At 39.9% G+C, this 23,096-nt stretch overlaps 2 protein-coding genes across 2 annotated transcripts; both read right to left on the reverse strand.

Moving 5' to 3' along the window:
* Positions 1-1,242: 1,242 nt before the first annotated feature.
* On the reverse strand, positions 1,243-4,176 carry prrg2 (proline rich Gla (G-carboxyglutamic acid) 2). Its single transcript, XM_067233246.1, has 7 exons — positions 3,994-4,176; positions 3,459-3,554; positions 3,000-3,163; positions 2,604-2,637; positions 2,247-2,379; positions 1,960-2,100; positions 1,243-1,799 (listed from the first exon to the last, which is right to left on the reverse strand). The coding sequence occupies exons 2-7, from the start codon at positions 3,544-3,546 to the stop codon at positions 1,760-1,762; spliced, it is 600 nt and encodes a 199-aa protein (XP_067089347.1). The 5' UTR covers positions 3,547-3,554; positions 3,994-4,176; the 3' UTR covers positions 1,243-1,759.
* A 215-nt stretch (positions 4,177-4,391) lies between these two features.
* rras (RAS related) lies at positions 4,392-9,939 on the reverse strand. Its single transcript, XM_067232501.1, has 7 exons — positions 9,796-9,939; positions 9,133-9,209; positions 8,800-8,887; positions 7,921-8,023; positions 7,250-7,358; positions 6,009-6,127; positions 4,392-5,792 (listed from the first exon to the last, which is right to left on the reverse strand). Exons 1-7 carry the CDS (start codon positions 9,806-9,808, stop codon positions 5,705-5,707), a joined length of 597 nt encoding a protein of 198 aa, XP_067088602.1. The 5' UTR covers positions 9,809-9,939; the 3' UTR covers positions 4,392-5,704.
* Between the last annotated feature and the right edge of the window lie 13,157 nt (positions 9,940-23,096).

Genomic DNA, 23,096 nt, shown 5'->3' on the forward strand with positions numbered 1-23,096 from the left:
AGGACCAGCGCGGAGGGGGAGAGGAATGGAGGGGAGGAGGAGGGGGAGATGGAGGATACAGAGGGGAGGAGGGTGTATATATATATATATATATATATATACAGAGAGAGAGGGGGGGGGGGGGGGTCACACCAACCACCACCACAAAAATCCGGTTTCTTCCTTCCCTCCCTCTCCAGCCCCCTATATATTTCAATGTCTATTGTCTTCTCTGGCATAGCCAGCGGTTCTACTGATGCCAGCGCATAAACCAGTCTTTGAGTTGTACAAAATGTATGCTCACATTTCAAACCATTAGGATGTGCGACTGTGTGATAAACCACATAATTTCATACAACTTTGTTCACGTTGTCATTTAGAAAATATGATTCTACAAACTATTACGCATTGTGATATTTTTTTTTCTAATCATGCCCAAATTAATTCTAAACAGCAAAATACAACGGCTGCTTTGCAGGGCTGGTGTTTTGTTACTGCAGAAAGGCGATCAGGCGAAGATGGCAAATGTGTGGTTTACGGGCGATCTGAAATCTTAATCCAGGCCTTTCACATAAAGGCCCCGTTACAAGAGCTATTTTCGGTCATTTTGTTCAGAAGACGCCATTTTTGAGAGCGAATGACTGGGCTGGCTGGCTTACGCATTTGTGCACTCCCTCTTTCTCCTCACTCACCCACACACTCACTCACTTTCTCTCCCTTCTTAGCGCACACACACTCGCACCCGCAATCCGTCTATAACTCCTATTCTTGGTGTCTCAGTTTAGTTAGAGCAATGAGCAGTGAAGATTAGGGCAATTTTCCAACCATGGTGTGAATATGGAAATGATGTAGTCAGGACTACTATCAGAATAAAATGTGCATGGATTCCACTCCACAAATAGCACCGCCGAGATATTGCAGCTGCATCCAGACAGTGACGAATGGAGTGATGCTGAATAAATGTTCGTTTTTTGCAGCATGTTGCTAACACATTTTTTTTGTAGGCCTAATTCTGCAGTCTTATTTGGAAACAGGCACATTGTATATGTAAATATTAGCCCAATAATGCTTGTCAATTAAAATATCTGACGGTTTCATAACTTCTTAAAAAAAAAGAAAGCTAATTCACAGGATCACTTAACTATATGGCAAAAAAGGAAGACGGTTAATAAAACTAATCAAAATTAAATGATATAAATGACACATTTTCCACAATTTTATAACATACCTAATTTAGGTTGACAATGGCACATGAACACATAATTAGGAAGTTTGAAACATAAGATTTTAATTTAAAATGTATCAATATAAAAGTGGCAGAACACTCTCTTAAAACAATGCGAAAACTGAAACATTATTGCAATTGACTTACCCACAAAAGCAACACGTTTATTTATTTTTGTAAATGCTGTCCATCTTTCACAGTCGGCTGCCTAACTAAACAAATTTCTATTCCAAACCTCTAAGCATCTCATATCTAAAAGAAATAAACAGCATATCTAAGAAGGCACAACCCTTGCTTTATAATAGACAAGAAATTATTCATATGGCTTTTGCCTTGTCAAGATTCTCAAAGTTAACCCATTCTAGGTGTCAATGTGGCCATTTGGATTTGAGTATTTGTGGATGTATACATTCACCATTATACTTTCCGGCTCTATATTGTACACCCACCTGATGTGGGAACTCAAACGGTTCAAGGGTATTCTTATCTCCCTAATAAAACAGTACATCCTGACTTCATTCATACTCATGTAACATGTTTGGAAGTTGTTCCACTTCACTCATTAGCTGCCTCGGGAGGTTCTGATGGCACCCCCCTGTGGAGAAGAAAAAAAGAAGAGAGAAGTGCATGTGCCATCAAAATAAAAGAATACAAAAAAACATGCAGGCACTCTCTGTGTCTCACACATACACACAGTATTCATGGAGAGGGATGTCATTGGATTGCTTGCCACATATTTAGTCATTCTCACATACCCAGAATAAGGTGGAGGGGGGGCATCATGTTGCCCACTGCGGTTCAAAGCTTCATTGTAGGATGGCAGTCCTGCAATGATCCCTGAAAGCGGCACTGTCTCTGGGGCCGGACGACCATCTACAGCCAACCTCACTGGAGCGCTGGACCAAGAGACGTAAAAATAATATCAAAGGAAAAGATAGAACTTGAAATGCCTCATTACACCTAATCTCCATCTTTAAGTGTCAGGTAAACCAATGCACCAATCAAACAAATCTTTCGCAAAAAAAGACGCTGGGGCTCTTACCTGCCTGCCGTCCGCACATTCTTTCTCCTGGCTTTGTAACAGTAGATGCCCAAAACAATGGCAATAATAGCTGACACTACAGTGGCCAGTATTCCTGCCACCAGAGCTGAAACATCCACTTTTGGTGTAGAATCTACTGAATAATACAGTCAACAAGTTAATAAAGCTTATTACAAGCAAGGTCTTATATGTTATTGTGTTCAATACATTAATGACCTGCCCCAATCCCCCCCCAAAATATGACATGTATTCTGATTAGTCCAACAATATTTCTCTGAATACTCTAAACTCTGCTAAATGAATATACTATGTAAAATGACATTTCTGAGAATATTCCCAACGGTAATCAAATATGACCTTGACTGCTGACATATGCACTCCAGAATAAATCCTGTAAAACAAAGAACAAGATCATAAGTAAAATATTAGATTTCCATTCAGGCATCAATAAGTCTTCTGAAAGAGCACAAGTCCCTGTGATCACACCCTCCATATGAAAAGCTCTGTACTTGTGTTAAATGGATCTGTGTGTTAAATGGATTATCAGGTTGAAAGGTAATCATGGCTCATTTAAAGAATCTTCAAGTTTCTCTCTCTGTCCCCTCTTTCTCATCTCCACAGATGAGAAAGAGGTTCAAGTCTCCACAGACTTGAACTTTACATTAATCTGTGTTTCTTTGAGTGAGAGTAAAGGGAAAGACAGGACAAGCAGGAAGAAGTTTCCATTTCAAACTTGAACACTCTCCATCATACCGTTTGTGTGGTGTCCTCAAACACCTCCCTGGCTTCCTCGTAGCTGCATATCTCCTCCTTACATTCCCTCTCCAGGCTGTCTGGCACAATCAGCTCAAAGTCCCAGCTGTTGTAGAGCAGTGACCGTGACAGAAATGACAATGCTGACCTGTCTCCTAAGAACACTGACCCCATCCATAGAAAGTAGTCAAGGAAAGAGGTGTACATGGTAGTTCATAAAATCAGAATGGCCTGGAAGTTCCTTAAGGATTTATAAAGTCAATAAAATGTAAATAGATCATCAAAAGAGGGAGACAGATGCAAATGTTAAGAGACAAACTGACACACTAAAAAAGAAAACACAAACTACAAGCAGCAAGGCATAAAGATGACATACTACATGGACTGCCTCAGTGTGTAAAATGAATCAATTACTTGTTTAAAACATTAATCAGAGAGATGTTTACACTGGCTGCTTACCACCATTGTGGTTGTTGTAGATGACTCTGGCCCAAGCGACATGGAGAAGCACAGCCATGCTTAGACATACCTCTGACAATGCAACCATTTTGAAATCTGAAAAGCAATAACAACTATTCACACCATGAACATGATGGTCTATAAACATCCTTGCTAAAATACTGTGATTTCTCATCAGATTTTTCATCTGAACATCATTTGTTCGTGTCGCCACCTTGTGTCCAAAATAATTTCACTCCATTAGATACATTTTGAAATGTTCATTAACAAAATGTGTTCCACTTGCAATTTAAATTCTGTCACATTATTACAGGAAATTGTGAGAAATTGTTTGGATTAACGGAAAAATGCAGGAATAATGGGTTATTATTAATTATTAGCTACGTAGCCTAATAAGGCATAATTTAAGACGGTAATTTGGTGTACGTTACGTTGACAGAAAAATAGTTAAAACCCGCTTGAGTAGCTTGATCCAGTAGGCCTAGCCTTTTTAAATTGAAAGTGAATGAAGAGAAAATCTCCGCTACTTCCTTACCTGGTTCGTCCGCCTTTCCCCCCAAATCAATTAAATATATTAGCCCACTTGGTGGTATTCAGTCCCACATCTAATAAGTTGCGTATTCGTCTCAATTATTTACGTTTATGGAATAGACGACCAATTCCTTCACGGGTTTGTGGCTCGTAAAACAGCCTACACAATCACCTGTTTTCCTATCAACTTCCTACCCAGATTACGTCACAAGACATTCCAGTTTGACAACATACGCGCTCGCGGGGTGTGGGTAATCGGTAAGGGAGTTTCCTAAATGTTGAGGAACAATTTAAAACAGTGCATGTTTACAGCCATGTATGATTCCGTTATTCTTTAACCCAATGTGAAGTACCGGTAATAGATTTCCACACATTTTTTAATGAATTAAGTTTCATCATTCATTATGGTAGTAATACAAAAAGTCTTTGGCTTTTATTTCAATACAAAATACATTACTGGTGGATTACAGGGTGCAAATTAAATACAGATTCATAATGAAAGGCAAGGTGTCACCAAGCCATCTTATATATTTAACATAAGAAAGCCTGGTGAGGATTACATTTCAGACAAAGAGTCATTCTTTTCAGCCCTTAAGTACAAACATTTAGTAAAGACCACTAACATCAAGGACTGCTTTGTACCAAGAATGTGAGTATTCCAGATAATTAATTTGGACATTGGCACCACCTAGTAAGGATTTCAGTTTTCATATGCATTTCTTTAAAATGTATTTGATTCTGTGAAGCATAATTGGTAGCTGTGTGTGCCCAAAACATTGCAAGCGGCATTCAAAACTGAAATGTTAAGTTAAAAAGGCTTACATTACTACATGCATAGACAAATGTACCTGGACAAACTTTAACCTCCTCCCACCCCCACAAAATTAACAGCACTTTAGTGTCAACCTACTTCTACCTACCAGTCCATCTCTTGTGCAAACATATAACATTGTGGTCATGAATACTAAACTGCTAAATAAAAAAGGTACCAGTGTTATAAACACTTACCAACTCTCAAGTCTCTCAATGTAAAAACAAATCTGAATGAATTCTCGTCTTTTAGTTCCCATTTGTGCCATCAGCGTGTCTATATCTTATATAAAAATCCTGAACTAACCACAAAGACTACTGTTGTTGGTTCAAATGACCATAAATCAACTTCCATCTCCTTTCCCCCCAAACCCCTACCCTCTTGCTGATCTTTTCTCTCCCTGCCCTCCACTTTTAAAAAGAAAAGAAAAAGGTCTGGTGGCATATGTTAGATGTGCCATTGCGCTGATCCAGTTATTTCAAATCAACTCAAGGTGTCACTGCTGGACTGTCTTACTTGAATGACACACAATACATCAACTATCCACCCATACAACTCAAACATAATTTCCTTTTACAACCTTTTTATAGACATGACAGAATACCAAATATAAAATAGCATACATAGAAGAAGAAATAGGAAAATGTTACACAATCACTTGGAAAATGTTACACTATACCAAATGCTTGCCACTTCTTTAAGCAACCCCAACACTAAAACCTCACCCCCTAGCATTACACACATCACATGCAAACACGTACACACACTTTTTCCACTCATCTTCACCATAACATATCGCCACTCTCCCTTCAGGTAAGCAGGACAGACTCAAACGCACATCAGCAATGAATCATGGGTTTTGGTCTCTATGGCAACAATGCTGCAAAAAAAGGGTTGGGGGCATTTAAAGTAGGGTGCAGGGGCAGCCTCTGTTCTGCTGTTTTCCTGTGTGGTTGGCTGGGAGAGGAGGGCTCTCAGTCTCCTGAAATTTCCTGTGTGGGGGAGAGATAGGAAGGGTGTTTACATGTGGTGAAAATATGGAAAAGTATATCAGTGTTTGAGACAGGAACAGAGAAGGTAGGAAAGAAAATACATAATTTAAAATGTTTTATTCTAACATGTACAGTGTAGTGTACATGGCATAGACTAGCCTCTTATCTTGCTTTTGTGTAAAAATCACAAGTTACTCATCACTTATCAGATGATACCTTATAGCTCGCACAACCTCCAGGAAGGCCTCATCCACATTGTAGCGGTTCTTGGCAGAGGCCTCCATATAGTGGATCCGGTTCTCTCTTGCAAACCCCTGAGCGTCTTCTCTCGAGATCTGGGGTAAGGGAAGAGCAGACACGCCAATTGAGAAAACTTGTGACATTTACAATTATCCACCAGTGATTTGGGATGCTGTTGAAGGATGCTTGTTTGAGAGTTCAGGTCCGAAAACAATCATATTATTTGTGAATTGTCAAGCATACACTGTTGAGGAATGTCCGTTTGAGGAAGCTGAAATACAACAATAAACTGCCAACTGAGTAATGATAAATGCCTTATTTTATATTTCATTGACTTGTTGAGAAGGCACATCCAGGTGGCATCCCAACAGTCTATCCAGTCCTTCTCTGCCCCTTCCTCTTCATTATATGCACTAATCCTGGCCTTAAAAAGTAAAGCCTAGTACGCAACACAGATGCTGCCCATCTTCACCAGTCTGACTCAAACTAGGCCCTTCTGTACACACAGAAATGAGACCAAAAGATGGAGCTATGTCAAACCTTTGGATTTGACACAGCTATGTCAAACTTTTGAATTCGACACACCTTCAACCACTAACTTTCACTAACCTTTTTTCTACCAAGAAATCACTATGAAACAGAGAATCACTTCTATAATGGAGAACTAAGAACTGTCAGCGACTGGGATTCAAAAGAAAGCAACACTTGTTTTTGAACACTGGGCTTTTAAACATTATTTCATGGGCAACAAATGTACAATTTCTTCTTTCTTTTTCTTCTTTATGCATTTAGCAGACGCTTTTATCCAAAGCGACTTCCAAGAGAGAGCTTTACAAAAGAGCATAGGTCACTGATCTTAACAACGAGATAGCCCCAAACATTGCGAGCAGCCAAAACATGAAGCATACATTGTGGAAAACCAAATAAGTGCCAAAGGGAAGAACCATAAGAGCATGCAGTTAAACAAGATACAATTGAACAACATGTTCATCCCCACAAGGGTGCAATTTCACCAACAGCCTTATTTCCCCCCTAAATTGTGAAGACACGCAGTGTAAAAGTCGATGCCATGTAATTCTCGCAGATCTACACATGGAGAGGTCCCAACCCTTTCTGGTTAACCTTTACTAAACAAATATGCCATCTAGGGTCCCCAAGATCCAAATGTAGAAGCTCTATGATCCTTAAATCTAACTGAAAAAAGAAGGGCAACGTACCACTCTCTGCTGGTCCAGGTCTGCCTTGTTACCGACCAGGACCATGGGGAAGTCATCCCGGTCCTTCACACGCAGTATCTGGGTGTGGAACTTATGGATCTCATTATAACTGTGGGAAAAGGGAGTAAGGAAATGATCCAATCTTAATAAAAAATTGTATTGTGCCTCTCACCACAACTGATTGAATGCTAAATTGGAGTTGTAATAACGCCCTTGGATTAGATAAGTGTATTTTCTTATCTCTGTTTAGGCTGTGTTGTTGGATTGAAGGTTCCAGTTTTTGTGTGGACCTAGCCACTTGTGATTTTGTATTTCAGAGTCAGATGGCTGAGCGGTTAGGGAATCGGGCTAATAATCAGAAGGTTGCCGGTTCGATTCCCAACATTGTGTCCTTGGGAAAGGCACCCTACTTGCCTCGGGGGAATGTCCCTGTACTTTCTGTAAGTCGCTCTGGATAAGACTACGGCTAAATGAATTAATGTAATGTATTTGTTTTGCTGTCATGTTCCTTGACTAACCACTGAAATAATGTTACAACTATGCTGTTCTGATCCTTGATTTCTGCTGTACTTTCTATATGCACCATGTGCATGTCACTTTGGATAAAAGCATTTTCTAAAAAAAAAAAAAAAAACACGTGTCATGCATGCACATACATTTATCACTCTCACCTGCCACTGTCATTTAGGGCAAACACCAGCAAGAAACCCTCTCCTGAGCGCATGTACTGCTCCCGCATAGCTCCGAACTCCTCCTGACCAGCTGTGTCCAAGACTAACAAAGACACAGACAGTTAAGCACACTCCACACGGATCACTCCAAGCTGGACACAATACTGAGTGACACAATTACACACTGCCATAGTGAGTCAACAGGACAGCAGGCGGGCTCGGGCCAGTTTAACAGTTGACACCTGAGTCAACCTCACTTTTATCTCCATTACCAAATGGGTCAGGCAAGCTAACAATAGAGTATCACCTCCATGTGCTTCAAATTCAGAGGATGTTTTTTCTGGGCAGTGACTGGTTAAAGTGACCAGTAGTGCGTGTACTCTGCCTCCATTGGAAAAAAATTTGGCTGTTTCTACTATTACACTTCTGAAAGCAACACATGCCTGTCAGTGACATGTTAATTGTCTCCATCTCTGTATACAGTATCTGTGGCATTTGATAAGGGAGTAGCTGCACCCACAGACAAAACATTTTTCTGTTTGAAAGGGATAACCAAAGACATTTGGATGAAGACAGAACTAGTTGTTTAACCCTGAAACACGCAATATTAATGGGTTTCTGTGCATGCTACCCACCTCTATTAGCTTGCAATGTTCCATTAACATAAAAACTAAGATGACACGCCATTTTAGGCTCACCCTTAAGACAACACCTTGGCTTAAAGCATCAACATTTGCCAAATGCAAGTCATAACAGAGCAGAGGGAGATGAATCATTCGGACTCAGCTCTTTTTGTTGGCTTTGCAAACTGGCACCATTCAACTCTCCTTCTTAGTATCAGGGATCAGCACGAACTGTGGAATACATAGCAATACTTACTGTCTAATCGTGTCTCCTTCCCATCCACTGTACAGATTTTTGTGTAGGAGTCTTCAATGGTAGGGTCATAGTCCGACACAAAGTATGACTATGGGAGATTTAAAGTCTACAGTTAAAGAAGTGTGTATCACCGAGCTGTTCATTTTTGCCTACTACCTACCATAACACAATATGCTCTTAAATTTAACGTTGATCTATACCATGTATATCCTATTAGTGTACATTTTATGTAGTTAATCAAACATGGACTCAACGCATCAAATAACCAAGTACACTGCGTTCCCAGGTTATTTCACCGACAAGGTTATTTCATGGAAACATTGTAACACTCACCTGAATAAATTGTATGGTTAAAGCGCTTTTGCCCACACCGCCTCCGCCCACGACAACGAGTTTGAATCTCTCCTCTTCTGCAGACATGGCTACTTAAGTCTGTGGTTTTACCTTTTTTATTCTTATGAAATAAAACACTGACTGTAGCCTAGGTCTAACGATACAGGTTGATAAAGTCTGTGTAGAAATGTTTTTAAAACCCCGTCTTGAACAAAGCTTACCAAGTAGACTACTAAAGCGTAAAATAAGTATATATATATATTTAATGTTCAAATAACCTGAACGGCTGTATTATTGATTAGGTTGTTCCACAACATCTATAAAACAACGATATATTTTAAATCAAACACAAAAAGAATGGTCTGGGAACGTTTCAAAAGACCCCGACTGAATATTTGGCCCTGTAAAGCCTAACCCTAAAAACAAAGTATCCAATCCTCAAATAAGTGTGTAGACTTAATGACTGCTTCCTGTTATAGAAAGATTGTCTATATAAATAAGGAAAGTCGACAGAGGTTACATGTTATAATAATTCTCATACTTTAGTCCGAAGGAAAGCGTCTTCCGCACCCGCCTTGAGTAAATTAGGCTACCGATGCCAACTTTTATGACTCGATTAAAGGTTGATAGACCGTCAAAGCAACAGTAAAGCTTTTCTCTTACTTTCGACGTTCATTATTATCTCAGGATTTCCCCTTTCCAAACAATAGGTAAAACCATAACCCGACTATCCGAGGCGACTAGTGGATCTTAGCGATTTCTTCATTTTTTCTCGTTGACTTCTTTTTTTTCACCGCCTCAGGCAACTTTTTTTCTGAACCCAAGGTTTCTCGAAATCTCATGCGTATGACCCGGTGGGCGTGTCTGATTATTCCGTTTCCTCTTGTAAATTCAGTCGAGTCTATTTTCCAGGCTATGATGCTAAACAGTAAATATCACACAGGGGTAACTTGATGGTTCGTTAAAATTATAGGAGACCAATCTAACTTCGTAAGAATGTATTGTTTAGGCTGATTTCGGAAAAAAATAGCCACCTTTAATAAACCCCAGCTGTTCACTTCCTTAATTGGCAATACTGCCAGTTGTGGCTGGGTTTGAATTCTACACGGATGTTTGATAGGCCTACTCCTTTTACGCTTTTAGCCTGTCACATTCAAACGCACATGGGCTATCCCTATAAGAGTAGAATCTGGACATTAACATATGTTGGTAGGCTACTTTATAATGTTTAGAAAACCATTTAGCCTACCTACAGTAACCTGACCAAAATACTGTATGTACGGCTACTCTCAAACCATAACACACCTTCTCTACAGGTGAAGTAATTTGAGCTGCAATTTTTACATTGTATTTTGTCATTTGTATTTTGGTGGACGGAAACTAATCAGATGCAATCTGTTACAAAATACTTGTATTTTGTGTATGTAAAATACTTCAAATGCTTGATCAAATCTGACATTTAATTTTCTAATATAAGACAAACACTTTTTCCAGGCTTAATAGAACTACTAAATATAGCCAATAACAGTTTTTGGCTAGATTCAAGTAATTCACGTCAGACATCCTGTTGGGTTCAGCGCGCTCATTGTAAACTGTTTGTTTTCCTCATGTGTGACCAGTATAAGAAAAGCAGCTGCTTTCGTGCCCGATCATAGAATATAATAACTAGACCAAGCAAATGAGCTTTTAAAAAATGGGGGCCTATTCATTTCTATGGAAAGTGCCCAATGGCGCAGTGAGGCAAAAAAGAGCGAGAAATGGACCGTGCCATCTTTTAACTTCCGGCTCTTCCGGTCTTGCGCAGAACAGTGGCTCGCCATGCTCCTAGCTCTGACGGGGCGTGTCCACTGCAGCGATGCGAGCGACGCGATGACATGCTTTCCATTCATTTTCAATGGAGCCAGGCGATTCGAGTTGCGATTTTCTCAACATTATGCAAATGAGGAGCGATTTTTGCTAGCGATGGCCAATCGAATTGTTTTCAGTACAGAGACATTAACAAAAAGAATGATGCACGGTGCAGGGTTGCCAAAGTTGTCTGTGCTCCTGTTTTTTTTGTTCTCTCATATTCAGTCTCGTCACATTAAGTAACTTCGTTCTGTGGTAACTAGCTAGCTAGCCCGGCTGGGACTCCCTAGAAGTATAGATAGATTAGCAGAGATTTCAAGAAATATAATAAAACGTTTTTACACATGTCAATGCGTATGTCTATTAAACAGTTTAGTATTTTGTACGTAAGTTATTGATTTTGATCAATATTGCAAGTACGTAAACCCAAGTCTGCACCCTTTGCCATGACGTTATACGAACTACAACAGAGATTTTAGAGGACTACAACTCTGCATTAAAGCTCCCATGGCATTCTGTTTTTGGATGCTTTTATACTGTATCTGAAGTCTCTTTCCCGAAATTCAGCCTTGGTGAAAAATTACAGCCACTACGAGCAGTCCCACAATGAGCTTTCCTTAGGATGTGCCATTTCTGTCTGTATCTTTAAATGCTATGAGGAGGAGAGAGGAGGGGCTAACTGCCATGCTTCGGTCGTTTGCAAGCCATGATGTCTCTCAAGGAAAAACCAATATCGCAAAGCTCATTTTCTCATTGGCGGGCCAAATTCTCTGGGTGGGAAAAACAGAGAAAGGGGAGGAAACCAGCGGGGAGGTTCCAGATTGGACCGTTTGAGTTTTTATTTTCTCAAAGGCGAAGAAGAATACCCAGGGCTTGGTTTATACTTAGCAAAATTTCGAGCCATTGGGGGACCAAAGGCTAGGGGAACTCATATTAATGTTACATAACCTCATAAAGTGAAATTTACATGCCATGGGACCTTTAATCTGTCTGACACGCCCCCGGGTGAACTGTCGGAAGGCAAGCGATGGCAAGTGATTTGCGTCGCTGCAGTGGACACACACCGTGAGGCTCGTGCATGCTCGCAACCAGCTGTACATGTCATACTTTGCGACAACCAGTCGCAAGCATGCAAACTAAGGCATTGCAGTAGAATCCGAAAACTGGCAGAATGGGGTACCACGTCGATCAAGAAGCAGATACATCATGTGATACGAAAATCAATGCTATCAGCTATTTAGTAGGCTATTCCTTTCACTTGTTTTTTAGAAACTAGTGCACAGTGCCCGTGATGCAGTCAGTGATTAAGATGTCAGTGAAACACACAAATACAGATTCCTTGAGCTATAGATAGTGTATAATGCCCGTGATGAAATTGGTGGCACACATACAGATTCCTGGAATTATGGATAGATAGTACAGCTGGTAATGACAGTTCTTCTCAGTGGTTTTGGTATCTATTTCTCAGATCACAATTGAAATTCTCTGTCATCTCTGAAGTACTTGTTCAACCTCCACATCTTTTCTAGTCAAATTGCCTACCACCCCATAAGTCCAAAATGTCTGGAAATTGGCAAACTTTGCTTATTTCTCATGGGACCAAAAGCCATTGGTGATTGACCTCCTTGGTAAAAAAAAGTTTAGAAATTTGGCATATTGATAAAACAGGCCACGGCCAACTCCCACCCCACAAATGGCCCACAGTCAAATATAGGTGGCGCTACAGGCACTGCCCAAAGTCTATGGGATGTTCCCACCACCCCATAAGTCAAACATGTCTGAACATTTGTGCCTTATTTTTCATTGGGAACAAAAAAGCCTCAAGGACCCATTAGGTCCACCATGATGGATTTTCCTGTACAGTGAAAATTTGGGAAAACTTTCTTCTCTTGAACCGTAGGTCCAATTGACTTGAAATTTGGTAAACATGGGATGAATTGATGTCTTTCAATTTGTTATTTAGCTAAAATGAATACAATACAAAATGTCTGAAAGGGGCATAATTATGTGAATATGTACACATTGCCTCAATATCTATGTGTCAGTAAGTAATCAAGTGTCATTGAGACTGATATTTTTTTAAACCTAACAGGCTTCAAGATGACATCACTCCGAAGTACCGTGCACAATTTCACATTGTTTTTATTTATTTATTTATAACCTTTATTTAACCAGATAAAAAGCCCATTGAGATCAAGACCTCTTTCACAAGGGTGACCTGGCCAAGAAAGGCAGCAGCGCACGCCATAGTGGTCAAAACAGACAAACAACAATAACACACAGGCAGTAAAAAACAAACAACAAAAAACAAAACAACATTTAAAATCTTAAGATCGAGAAAAATAAGAAAATTAAAGTGCAGAAGTTATCGATACAGTAACAATTTAAGAGCATAGGCACTGTTCAAAAGATTTCCATTGTCTTTTTTTTTAAATAAAAATTGAAGGGCATTCCAAGCAGACAGGGCAGAGAAACTGAATGCTTTTTTTCCCGTTTCAGTTCGGACTCGAGAAGCAGAAAGATGCAGAATGTCATTTGAGCGTAGTGCATAACGACTTTCAGTTTTCCGAAGGAAAGTGCATAAAAAAGTGGGAATTAGGCCAAGAAGAGCCTTATACACCAGAGTCATCCAGTGTGTGCAGCATCTCATTTCCAAGGAAGGCATGCCAGCTTTTAAATATAGTTCACAGTGATGGGTGAGGCGGCTACAACCAGTGATGAACCTCAGAGCACAGTAATACACAGGACTCAGGGAAAGAAGGCAGCTGGTTGACGCTGACATATATACAACATCGCCATAATCAAGAACAGGCAAGAACGTGGCCGATATTAAAAGCTTCCGAGCTCTCAGAGAAAAACATGATTTATGTTGGTAATAAAAACTGAGCTTCACCCTTAATTTTGATATCAAGTTTTTAACATGTAGTTTAAATGAGAGCTCCTCATCAATAATGAAACCCAGGTACTTATAGCTGGTAACTAGCTCTAGAGTTTCACCACGGGCAGTTCGGATTGAAGGGATCTTTTCCATAGGAACAGATGAATTTGAAAAAAACATTAATTTGGATTTATTTGCATTCAAAAGCAGTTTCAGTTTCTCCAGACGGATCTGTATTGCATCAAAGGCAGACTGTAAAAATTTAAATGCCTGAGTAATTGATTGTGAGCAACAATAAATGACAGTATCATCTGCATAAAGGTGGTATGAGGCATTTCACATGTTTGGACACAATTCATTAATGTAGATTGTGAATAGAATGGGTCCTAATACTGAGCCTTGAGGTACACCTTTTGCAGTGCCGTTTTTATATGTAAAAAATTGGTGGGGCACAAACCATTTCGAAATATAGGATACATACCATTAAAGCTACAAAACTCCCTCTTGCTACTGATGTGTTTATTTAACATATCAACAAACAGCGTGGCTCCACGAAACACTTTTAACGACAGAGTGGCTTGCTTCTACCAGGTGTTGTAGTAGCCTACACAGGCCTACTTGAGAGACCTTCTTGTGTAATTGCTCTCCTTCTCTCACACACACACATGTAAAATTACCACTGTCACATTTGCAAACCTAAATTAGGAATGCAACCAAGCTCAGAACCAATTTGCCTACAGGGCCATACCCGAACAGCAATGAGCTCAACACTACTGACAGCCCCAACAAAGCGGTTTTGACTAAAGGTTCAATAAACACTAAAATAAACACTAAAACACTAAACACTAAAATTACAAAAAAAACTGCATTTTCTGTCTATTAGTTGATGTGTCAGGCTTCACAGGGTTAAGCATCTGGGGGCTTGTTTCAATAACTATATGGGGCCCTACCCACATAAAACATAATAGAGCAGAAAGCGCAAGGATTCCTGTTGGTTTGCAGCAATGGTTTATTATTTAATTATGTGCACTTTCATCTTCATGAACAGGCAACTAAACATAGAAATAATCCAACCTTATTTGATTAAAACGATATACATACAGCGTTTTATGTTGGAATAAGCCTCGCCCTTTCGATAACTTCACTGCTTAGCTAATTGATTAGCGCAGTATATTTTCAGCTGTCTGGGCTGACTCAAACATCCCCTCAACTTGAATTATTTAACAAAAGCAAAGAAGAAAAAGTGTCTGACTGACACTGGGCTCCGCGCTTCAGCACGGTGGACATGCAGGTCACCGGGCGCAGGGTTAGAGCTAGCTCTACAGATACTGGACCACAGAAAGAGGTCACTTTTGGTAGACTGAATAAGCTTTTCTTTTGTTGTCCGATATGTTCAGCACCACTGGCATATGTACGTTTCATTTCTTTTCCTGCTCAAACTAACATTTTAACCTTCAGATCGCTTAAACCGGTCACGGGGGTGGTAAACGTCGCCATGGTAACCGCGAGTTCGACCAATCAGAGATATCAGTGTTGTTTTGCTTAGGATTTTGGGTAGTGTAGTATTTCAACAGAAGATAGCAAAAAAGGACTACTCGCTCTTCTTCTTGCCGACTAATGTTGGCGCCAGACAGCCAGACAGCCAATCAGGTATGAAATACAAGATGACGCTGTTGTGGGGCTACCGGCTCTCTGCCCCACTTGGCATCAAATTCGTGTGATCTACATTGATGGATTAGAATTCTGAGCATGCGTATTAATACTTTCCCACGTCCAATGTACATTGCATTGTGAGAGAGCGGCTAGCCCCACCAGAGCCCCACCTTCACGATTAGCCTCTGCTAACTCGAATCGGCAGAACGCAGTCTGAAGCAGCAAGGCAGGGACCAATAAACAGGAAATAAAATCCTAACACAAACGAATGAAACGAAACAATATAGGAAGATGCTATATTCATAGATAATAAATGATTCGAAGTAAACGAAAAAAAATAGAGAAATAAAAAATAAAATTTTGTTGCAGTTCTTTCTGTTGATAACAGGTAAAGGGTGGGGCACTGCCCCACCTGTTTTATACAGAAACTGAACACTGAAACGTTCTGCACTGTGAATAACTCACTTGGTTAAGACATTGCACTAGTAAGTTAGGGATGAGAGGTCAAATCCAGCCACAGCCATTCTTTTTCTTTTTGGATTCTGCCAGAAAGACATGTTTTCAGGATTCCTCTGTCAGGAAGATAAAACCCCAACCCCTCTACTCTTAGAATCTTTTAATCATTTGTCATATTGAGGCGGAATCCGCATTGCTGCTTGCACCTGTATTTAGGGTTCCTCCGGTAGGAGGGAACCTATTGTTTTTGTTAGTATTCTTATTTTTCTTCTCCATGAAATGGCTCAATAGCTCAAAAAGTCCTTGATCAGATGTTGTCAAATTTGGCCCAATGATACAACATGTCACTCACTACTCCCAGACCGCTAAAGGCCCATGTACGCCCATAGGTGGCGCTATAAGCCACGCCACATGATTTCCCCAGCACCCTATTTCTCCAAAATGCCTGAAAATGGTTATTCATGCCTTATTTCTCATGGGGAACAAAAAAGCCTCAAAGACCCATAGATAGATTTTGCTGTACTGTCCAAATTTGGTACAACCTTCAAAACCATACTCCTCATGAACCATAGATCCAATCGACTTGATTTCTTTTACTGATTTATAGAATAAATGTCTTTATATAGGGTAAATTGGAATAAGAAATGCAATACAAAAGGTCTGAAAGTGTTGTTTTTATGTAAATGTCCTCGGATTGTTTTCGGAACGGATTGGAAAATTGAGTATAGCCTAGGCTACTTGACACAAAAAGCTTTTGACACTTTTTCCAAACATAACAATTATTGGAATTCTGTTCCAATGTACAACCATGTGGACGACAAAGATACATTGTCTCAAGCTGGTGGTCAGCTCAAGTCGATCTCTCACCAACCCATCCCTGGAGCCGGTACTTGAAGCCTCAAGCCACGCCGGATCCAGGTGTGTCCAATCAACCCAATCAGCATGGTAGTGCAGGAAAGGGGAGGGCCGTCACAAGACGTTGGTAGCCTGGGTGCCAGCCAAACTTAGCCCGCCCTCAACAAAATTTGGTCGGGAATTGGGTCTGGGGTCGCTCGATTGGGGAAAAATTATGCCCGAACAAGAGCTGTTCGGACCAATCAAATTGTCAGGGTGGGCTTTATACGATGATGGACAGATGATCAACAGTAACGTAATCAACCACATCACCAAAGAGCGCTTGGCTTGAATTAGTTTTCAACAAACAACATACTACGTTGCTCTGATTGGTTGTAGGTCTATCCAATTGAGTGAAGAGGCATTTTTTTCCGGGTTCGGTTGAAACACACCCCATACTCACAGCCCAACGGAGCGGTATCAGACTCATATTCTGATTAGAATTATGTTGACGTTGGTCAACTGTCAACAAGAATCGTCCAGCCAGCAGACCGTCTGTATCTGTAAGTTAACACTTAGTTTAATGTTGCTTTAATGCCAACAATGTATTTTCCGAAACAATGTTACACAAGATATTACAAAAAGCCACCTATAGAGCAAGATTATTTCTTTTAATTCATGTACAAGACTAAATGTAGGGGAGAACCGTTTTAATTGGTTAAGGTAAGATAAACCTGTCCACCCTCATGTACATAACAAGCACAGAAGGCTGAAAGTTTGTTCTTGTTTTTTCTTGTTTTTTTTTAGAAATGAATAGGAAGACTGCACCGGTGTCCACCTCAACTTAAAGAAGGAGGGCACATGTAGACTGAGATAAAAGACTTGGACACATTAGGGATGACTGTACAATAGGTGTAACAAAAACAGGCCTAGGTGGATGTGATAATTCAGTTACAGATAGTGTCAATGACCCCATAGATAACTCTGACCTCTCTGATTTTGAAGACATGGATACAGATCCTGGTGGTTTTGATGCGTATTACGTAGATGGAGATGTGAAAATATTTGATTCAGATCAAGACATGATGATCCAGAGTTAGAACATCCAAGTACCCTCATTGATAGGTTATCAAACTGTGCCCTTACTTTTGGCATCTCAATAGTTGCATTACAACAGCTGTATTGCGTTTCTATCACCCAGATCTTCCGAAAGATGCAAGGACTGTTCTAAAGACCACAACTCAGTACACCATTCTTGAAAAGGCTGGAGGTCAATATCACTATTTTGGAATTCCCAAATCTCTGAACAAAGCTATTTCCAAAACGATAACGTCTGTTGTACATGGTTGTACTCTCCTTTTACAAATCAACATTGATGGGTTGCCATTGTTTAAGAGTTCCCGTATACAGCTTTGGCCCATTCTAGGACTGTTACTAAGTGCAAACATGAAAGAACCAGTGGTGATTGAACTGTATTGTGGACATGTTCGGCAGAGGAATTCCTTAGATTTTATTACAAAGCTCCAAGAATTAGAACAGGGTTTTAACTTTGAACAAAAAAGGCTATTTTTGAAGTTAGAAAGTATCATTTGTGATACTCCTGCTCGATCTTTTGTGAAAAACACCAAGGCTCACAATGGCTATTCAGGCTGTGATAAATGCTCTCAACCAGAACTCTACATAAACAACCGCATGACATACCCTTTAACTACTGACTACCTACATCGGACAGATGAATCATTTGCACAGCAAATTGATGATGCACACCATAATGGCCCAAATCCATTTAGTCCATTAAACATTGGTATGGTATCTCAATTTCCAGTATATGCATTTGGTTTGTTTAGGTGTTTTTCGAAGACTGCTTAACCTTTGGCTTAGAGGTCCCTTGAAATCTTGTTTGTCTGCCAAAGTTGTGGACAGTATATCATCCCAACTCGTAAAAATGTGCCCTAACATACCTGTAGAATTTTCCAGAAAACCTAGATCCCTCAGGGAAGTCGATGGTGACTCGCAAGCGATTTTCGCAAATAGCTGAACATGAGCTCTGCCCTAGCCCAGTTGCCCTCATGACTATTCTTTCTTGTGCATTGACTGAGATTCTTGAAAGAGATCAACTCAAGAAGACTTTAAATATCCGCAGTTTTCAAGCCATCTTTGGGTTGAAAACAGTGTCGCGGTTAAAATGTGTCTATTGTGGGAGGCATGTTTTTGGGCTACTTCTAGACCTCATGCAGCCGCCGCATTTCTGCCTTGGAGTGACCTGCGCTGGGAGAGGGAAACACTATGGATGGGGATCGTGTGCGGGCAGATGTGTCTTTATATAGGGTGAAATGGAATAAGAAATGCAATACAAAATGGCTGAAAGGGGTGTATTTATGTAAATGTCCACATTGCCTCAATATCTGTGTGTCAATAAATCAAATATAATTTTGACTGATGCTTTTTCAAACCTTATTGGTTCCAAGATGACATACACTCTAAAGTTTTGGTTTCCAACCCAGCAGCTGGCTAAATATAGGACAGAACACACATTGCACAACTCACCAGTGAGCAGCGTCTAAATGTTATTTAGTTGCTATTCCAATTTAATCACACTTGCATTTATATAGATTTGAAAATGACAATATCTTAAAAAAATAAAATAAATGCTTTTATTGATAAAGGTTAAAACCAGTAGTGTGTGCATGACAAAACTTAAGCGTTCGTGGAGAGCTGGTGGGCGCAGCGAAGATGGGGAGCTGAATGCGGTTTCTTACCCCACAAACATGGCAGGAAAAATAAAGAAAACTTATAATGTTCACAGTGAATGGGAGGAAGAGTTATTGTTACTTATGTGAAAGAAAACTGTATCTCATTTGCAGGGCGAATGTGGCGACTGCAAATCGGCTCAATGTGGAGAGACTACCCATCGGGCAGAAAAAGTAACATAGTTCCTGATTGGTTAAAAGGGTTTGTCAGTGGCTAGTGAAAATGGGACATTTTTCCTATGAAATGTTGTAGAAGTGATCATCTGAAAATGTAAACAATTGCTGAGATTAATAGAAATAAAGTGTTAAATATTGATATTATCTGTTTCCCACCTTCTTAAGTCATTGTTAAGAATTATTGTGAGAAATCATTAACGTGATCAGTTTCCTCACATGGATGAGTATCATTAATAATAATATATAACTAAAGGTAAACTGAGCAAATTTGTTATTTCAGAAGAGTGTATCAAACTGGTAGTTCTTCGTATGACTCAGTACCCATGAAGTAGCCCAGTTTCAAAAAGGTTGGTGACCACTCGTTTAAACCAGAGAATGTCAAATATGGGGAGAACTGTTACTCTCGGGAAACTTCCGGATTCTGAACTGGTTGCAGTTCCACTCTGGTTCCATATGAGGACGCTCACCAGTGAGGGCAGAATGAATGGAGGTCTATGGAGCTATATCCTTCAAAAGACACTTTTCTCAGAATATAATTTTTGGTCTATTAATTTGAACGTTGCATTCGAAAGGGGAGGAAAAGAAAATACACACTGCTGGGTGTTAGATTTTTTAAGTCGCTTTTTTGTTCTAAAAAGCCTTTTAAAATGTCAATGACATCATACAATCAGCATTCATTAGCAGAATGCTAGCGTGTTATGGGCAACAACGACTCACCCTGTAAGAAATCGAAAGGACATACACTACCGTTCAAAAGTTTGGGGTCACTTAAAAATGTCCTTATTTTTCAAAAAAAAAGCACAGTTTTTTTCAATGAAGATAACGTTAAATTAATCAGAAATACACTATACATTGTTAATGTGGTAAATGACTATTCTAGATGGAAACGTCTGGTTTTTAATGAAATATCTACATAGGTGTATAGAGGCCCATATCCAGCAACTATTACTGTATGTGTTCGAATGGTACATTGTGTTTGCTAATTGCCTTAGAAGACTAATGGATTAGAAGGATTAGAATTAGAATGCCAAAGGTCTGCAATGTTGTAATTGCTGCAAATGGAGCATTATTTGATGAAAGAAAAGTTTGAAGAACAAAATTAATATTTCAAATAAAAATAATTATTTCTAATAATAATAATTAACCTTGTAAATGTCTTGACTATATTTTCTATTCATTTTGAAAGTTATTTGATAAATAAAAGTGAGTTTTCATGGAAAACACGAAATTGTCTGGGTGACCCCAAACTTTTGAACGGTAGTGTAAGTACTTATTCATTAAACTTTCGATCTATAATCCATGTTGAACTTGCAAAAACTACAATCAAATCTGAGATTTCTAAACGACAATCAGACGAACGAGACAAATTTAGCCGTCTAGCTCCATAGACTCCCATTCATTTTGCACTCATTGCCTCAGCCGGCGATTGCCCCCAGTGGAACTCTGGTGGAACTGCAAAAACTAATAATTTTGCTTTGAAAGGTTTTTCAGAGATTGGGGCTGTTTTCCCAAATATATTCAATACAAATTACAGCATGAGAAAGAGCTGCTGGAAGAGTAGTAGTCTGTTTGTCTCCTTGGTTGGCACCGGGAAATACCACTCCAGACAAAGGTTGGTTACTCGTGAAGACTCTTCCTCCACTCAATTCTTCCTTCAGCAACTTCAACAAAGTAACATTAAAATACACATCAGTTTGTGGACATGAAACATGAATGACGCTGATCTTGTGACAGAAGTTATTCTTTACTCACCAGACCGATGGTTTCCCTGTTGTTTATATCTGAGCAGTCCTCTAGGCAGAGCTTTGATGTGTCCGTTTCCTTTGAGCCATATCTCAAGGCATCCACCACTGCCAGACTAAGACCTGACAGAGTAGGACCGCCATGAATTGCGGAGTGACCAATCATCCTACCAGCCATAAGGAACAGGTCAATGAGGGTTGCGGACAAGGCAGGCACATGGTGGTCTGTTTGTCCTTCAAACATTGTAGTCACTGCTGCATTTCCTGAACAATTACAGATAAATACACAAGCAAATCAAAGTTAATTGAAGAATGTGACAGGTACTATAAGGGCAGTTTGAAGATAACACATTTGAGAAATTTAGTGTCAGGAAATGTGTTTACATTGGTATCCATATCTCTTTCCAGCCTATTAGTTTATGTTTGAATAGCAATAAATGCCAAATGTTAGTGAAAAGTACAAACCCAAGTTCAGTTTAAACCCATGTTTTAATTTGGAAATGGTTGATGACAAGGTATGTCTAGTAACCCCCACACCAACTGCAGCATCCCCTGCAATAAAAACACTTATGTGAGACAAGTATTTTACTTCCTTCTCTAACAAAATGGTCATATTTTGTCACTCTGCTCTTCAAAATCTTCCACCTACTGGTTAAAACAAAAGTAAATGTAAACACAGATGTGTCATTCTGAAATAGATATAGTTAAAGACCATGGTACTAACTCATCACATAGTTTGGGAAATGTCCCAATTCATATGTGAAATGCTAAGTTGCTGGATTTACTGTACAACTATTATGGGGGCATTACAGAAATTTGATTGATACAACATAGGCATGATTTCCAAGGCATCGGAGTCCATAAAAACCGTATGAATGCTGATTGCACATTAACATGTAGAATGTTTAATTAATGTGTTGCATCTGTCAAACAATACCTAGAATGCGGCACTTGAAAGGTGCTGTCCATTGGCTCTTTTGACGCATTTCTTTGTAAAAAGAAATAAGGGCACTCTCCCGCTCCTCATCATCATCCCTGGCATCCAGTGACAGCAGTAGAGGTGGCTGGTCTTCTCCTCCTTGCCTCAGTTATTCTAGAAACAGATGCATGGCTTCTAGGGGGGTATCTGCTGTTTTCCATGCTTTTTCTGAGACAAGGATGGAATGTGTGTAATTATACTTCACTGATCATGAACAGTTTCATGATCAGATGATTGTATGAGCAGTTGATCAGGTCCAAGAAAGCTTTGGTGTCTCCCTATACCACAATAGTCTTGCTTTGTTACCTGTTGCTAAAGAAGCTGTCAAACGAAGGGCTGATCGAGCCACAGAGGAATCTGCAGATGAAGGGTCTGGAACCTCCATATCAGGCTCCACAATTGTGTTGTTGCAGAAGTATCTTACAACAAAGGGACATAACACAAAACATTATGGCACATGTCACTCGACACTCTATGTCCCCTGTCAACCAGGCCTGCGCAATCTTCTCCCTCCTGCCCGTGGTTCACGGATGTGATTTGTGAAGAACGGTCCATCCTTCGGGCAGCTGAGAGGAGATGGCGCAAGTGCAAAGACGGTCTGGACCTCGATAAGTATCACTCCCTCCTCAAATCCTTCTCTGCCCGCA

Source organism: Osmerus mordax, chromosome 3 (genome assembly GCF_038355195.1).
Source record: "Osmerus mordax isolate fOsmMor3 chromosome 3, fOsmMor3.pri, whole genome shotgun sequence".
NCBI lineage: Eukaryota > Metazoa > Chordata > Actinopteri > Osmeriformes > Osmeridae > Osmerus > Osmerus mordax.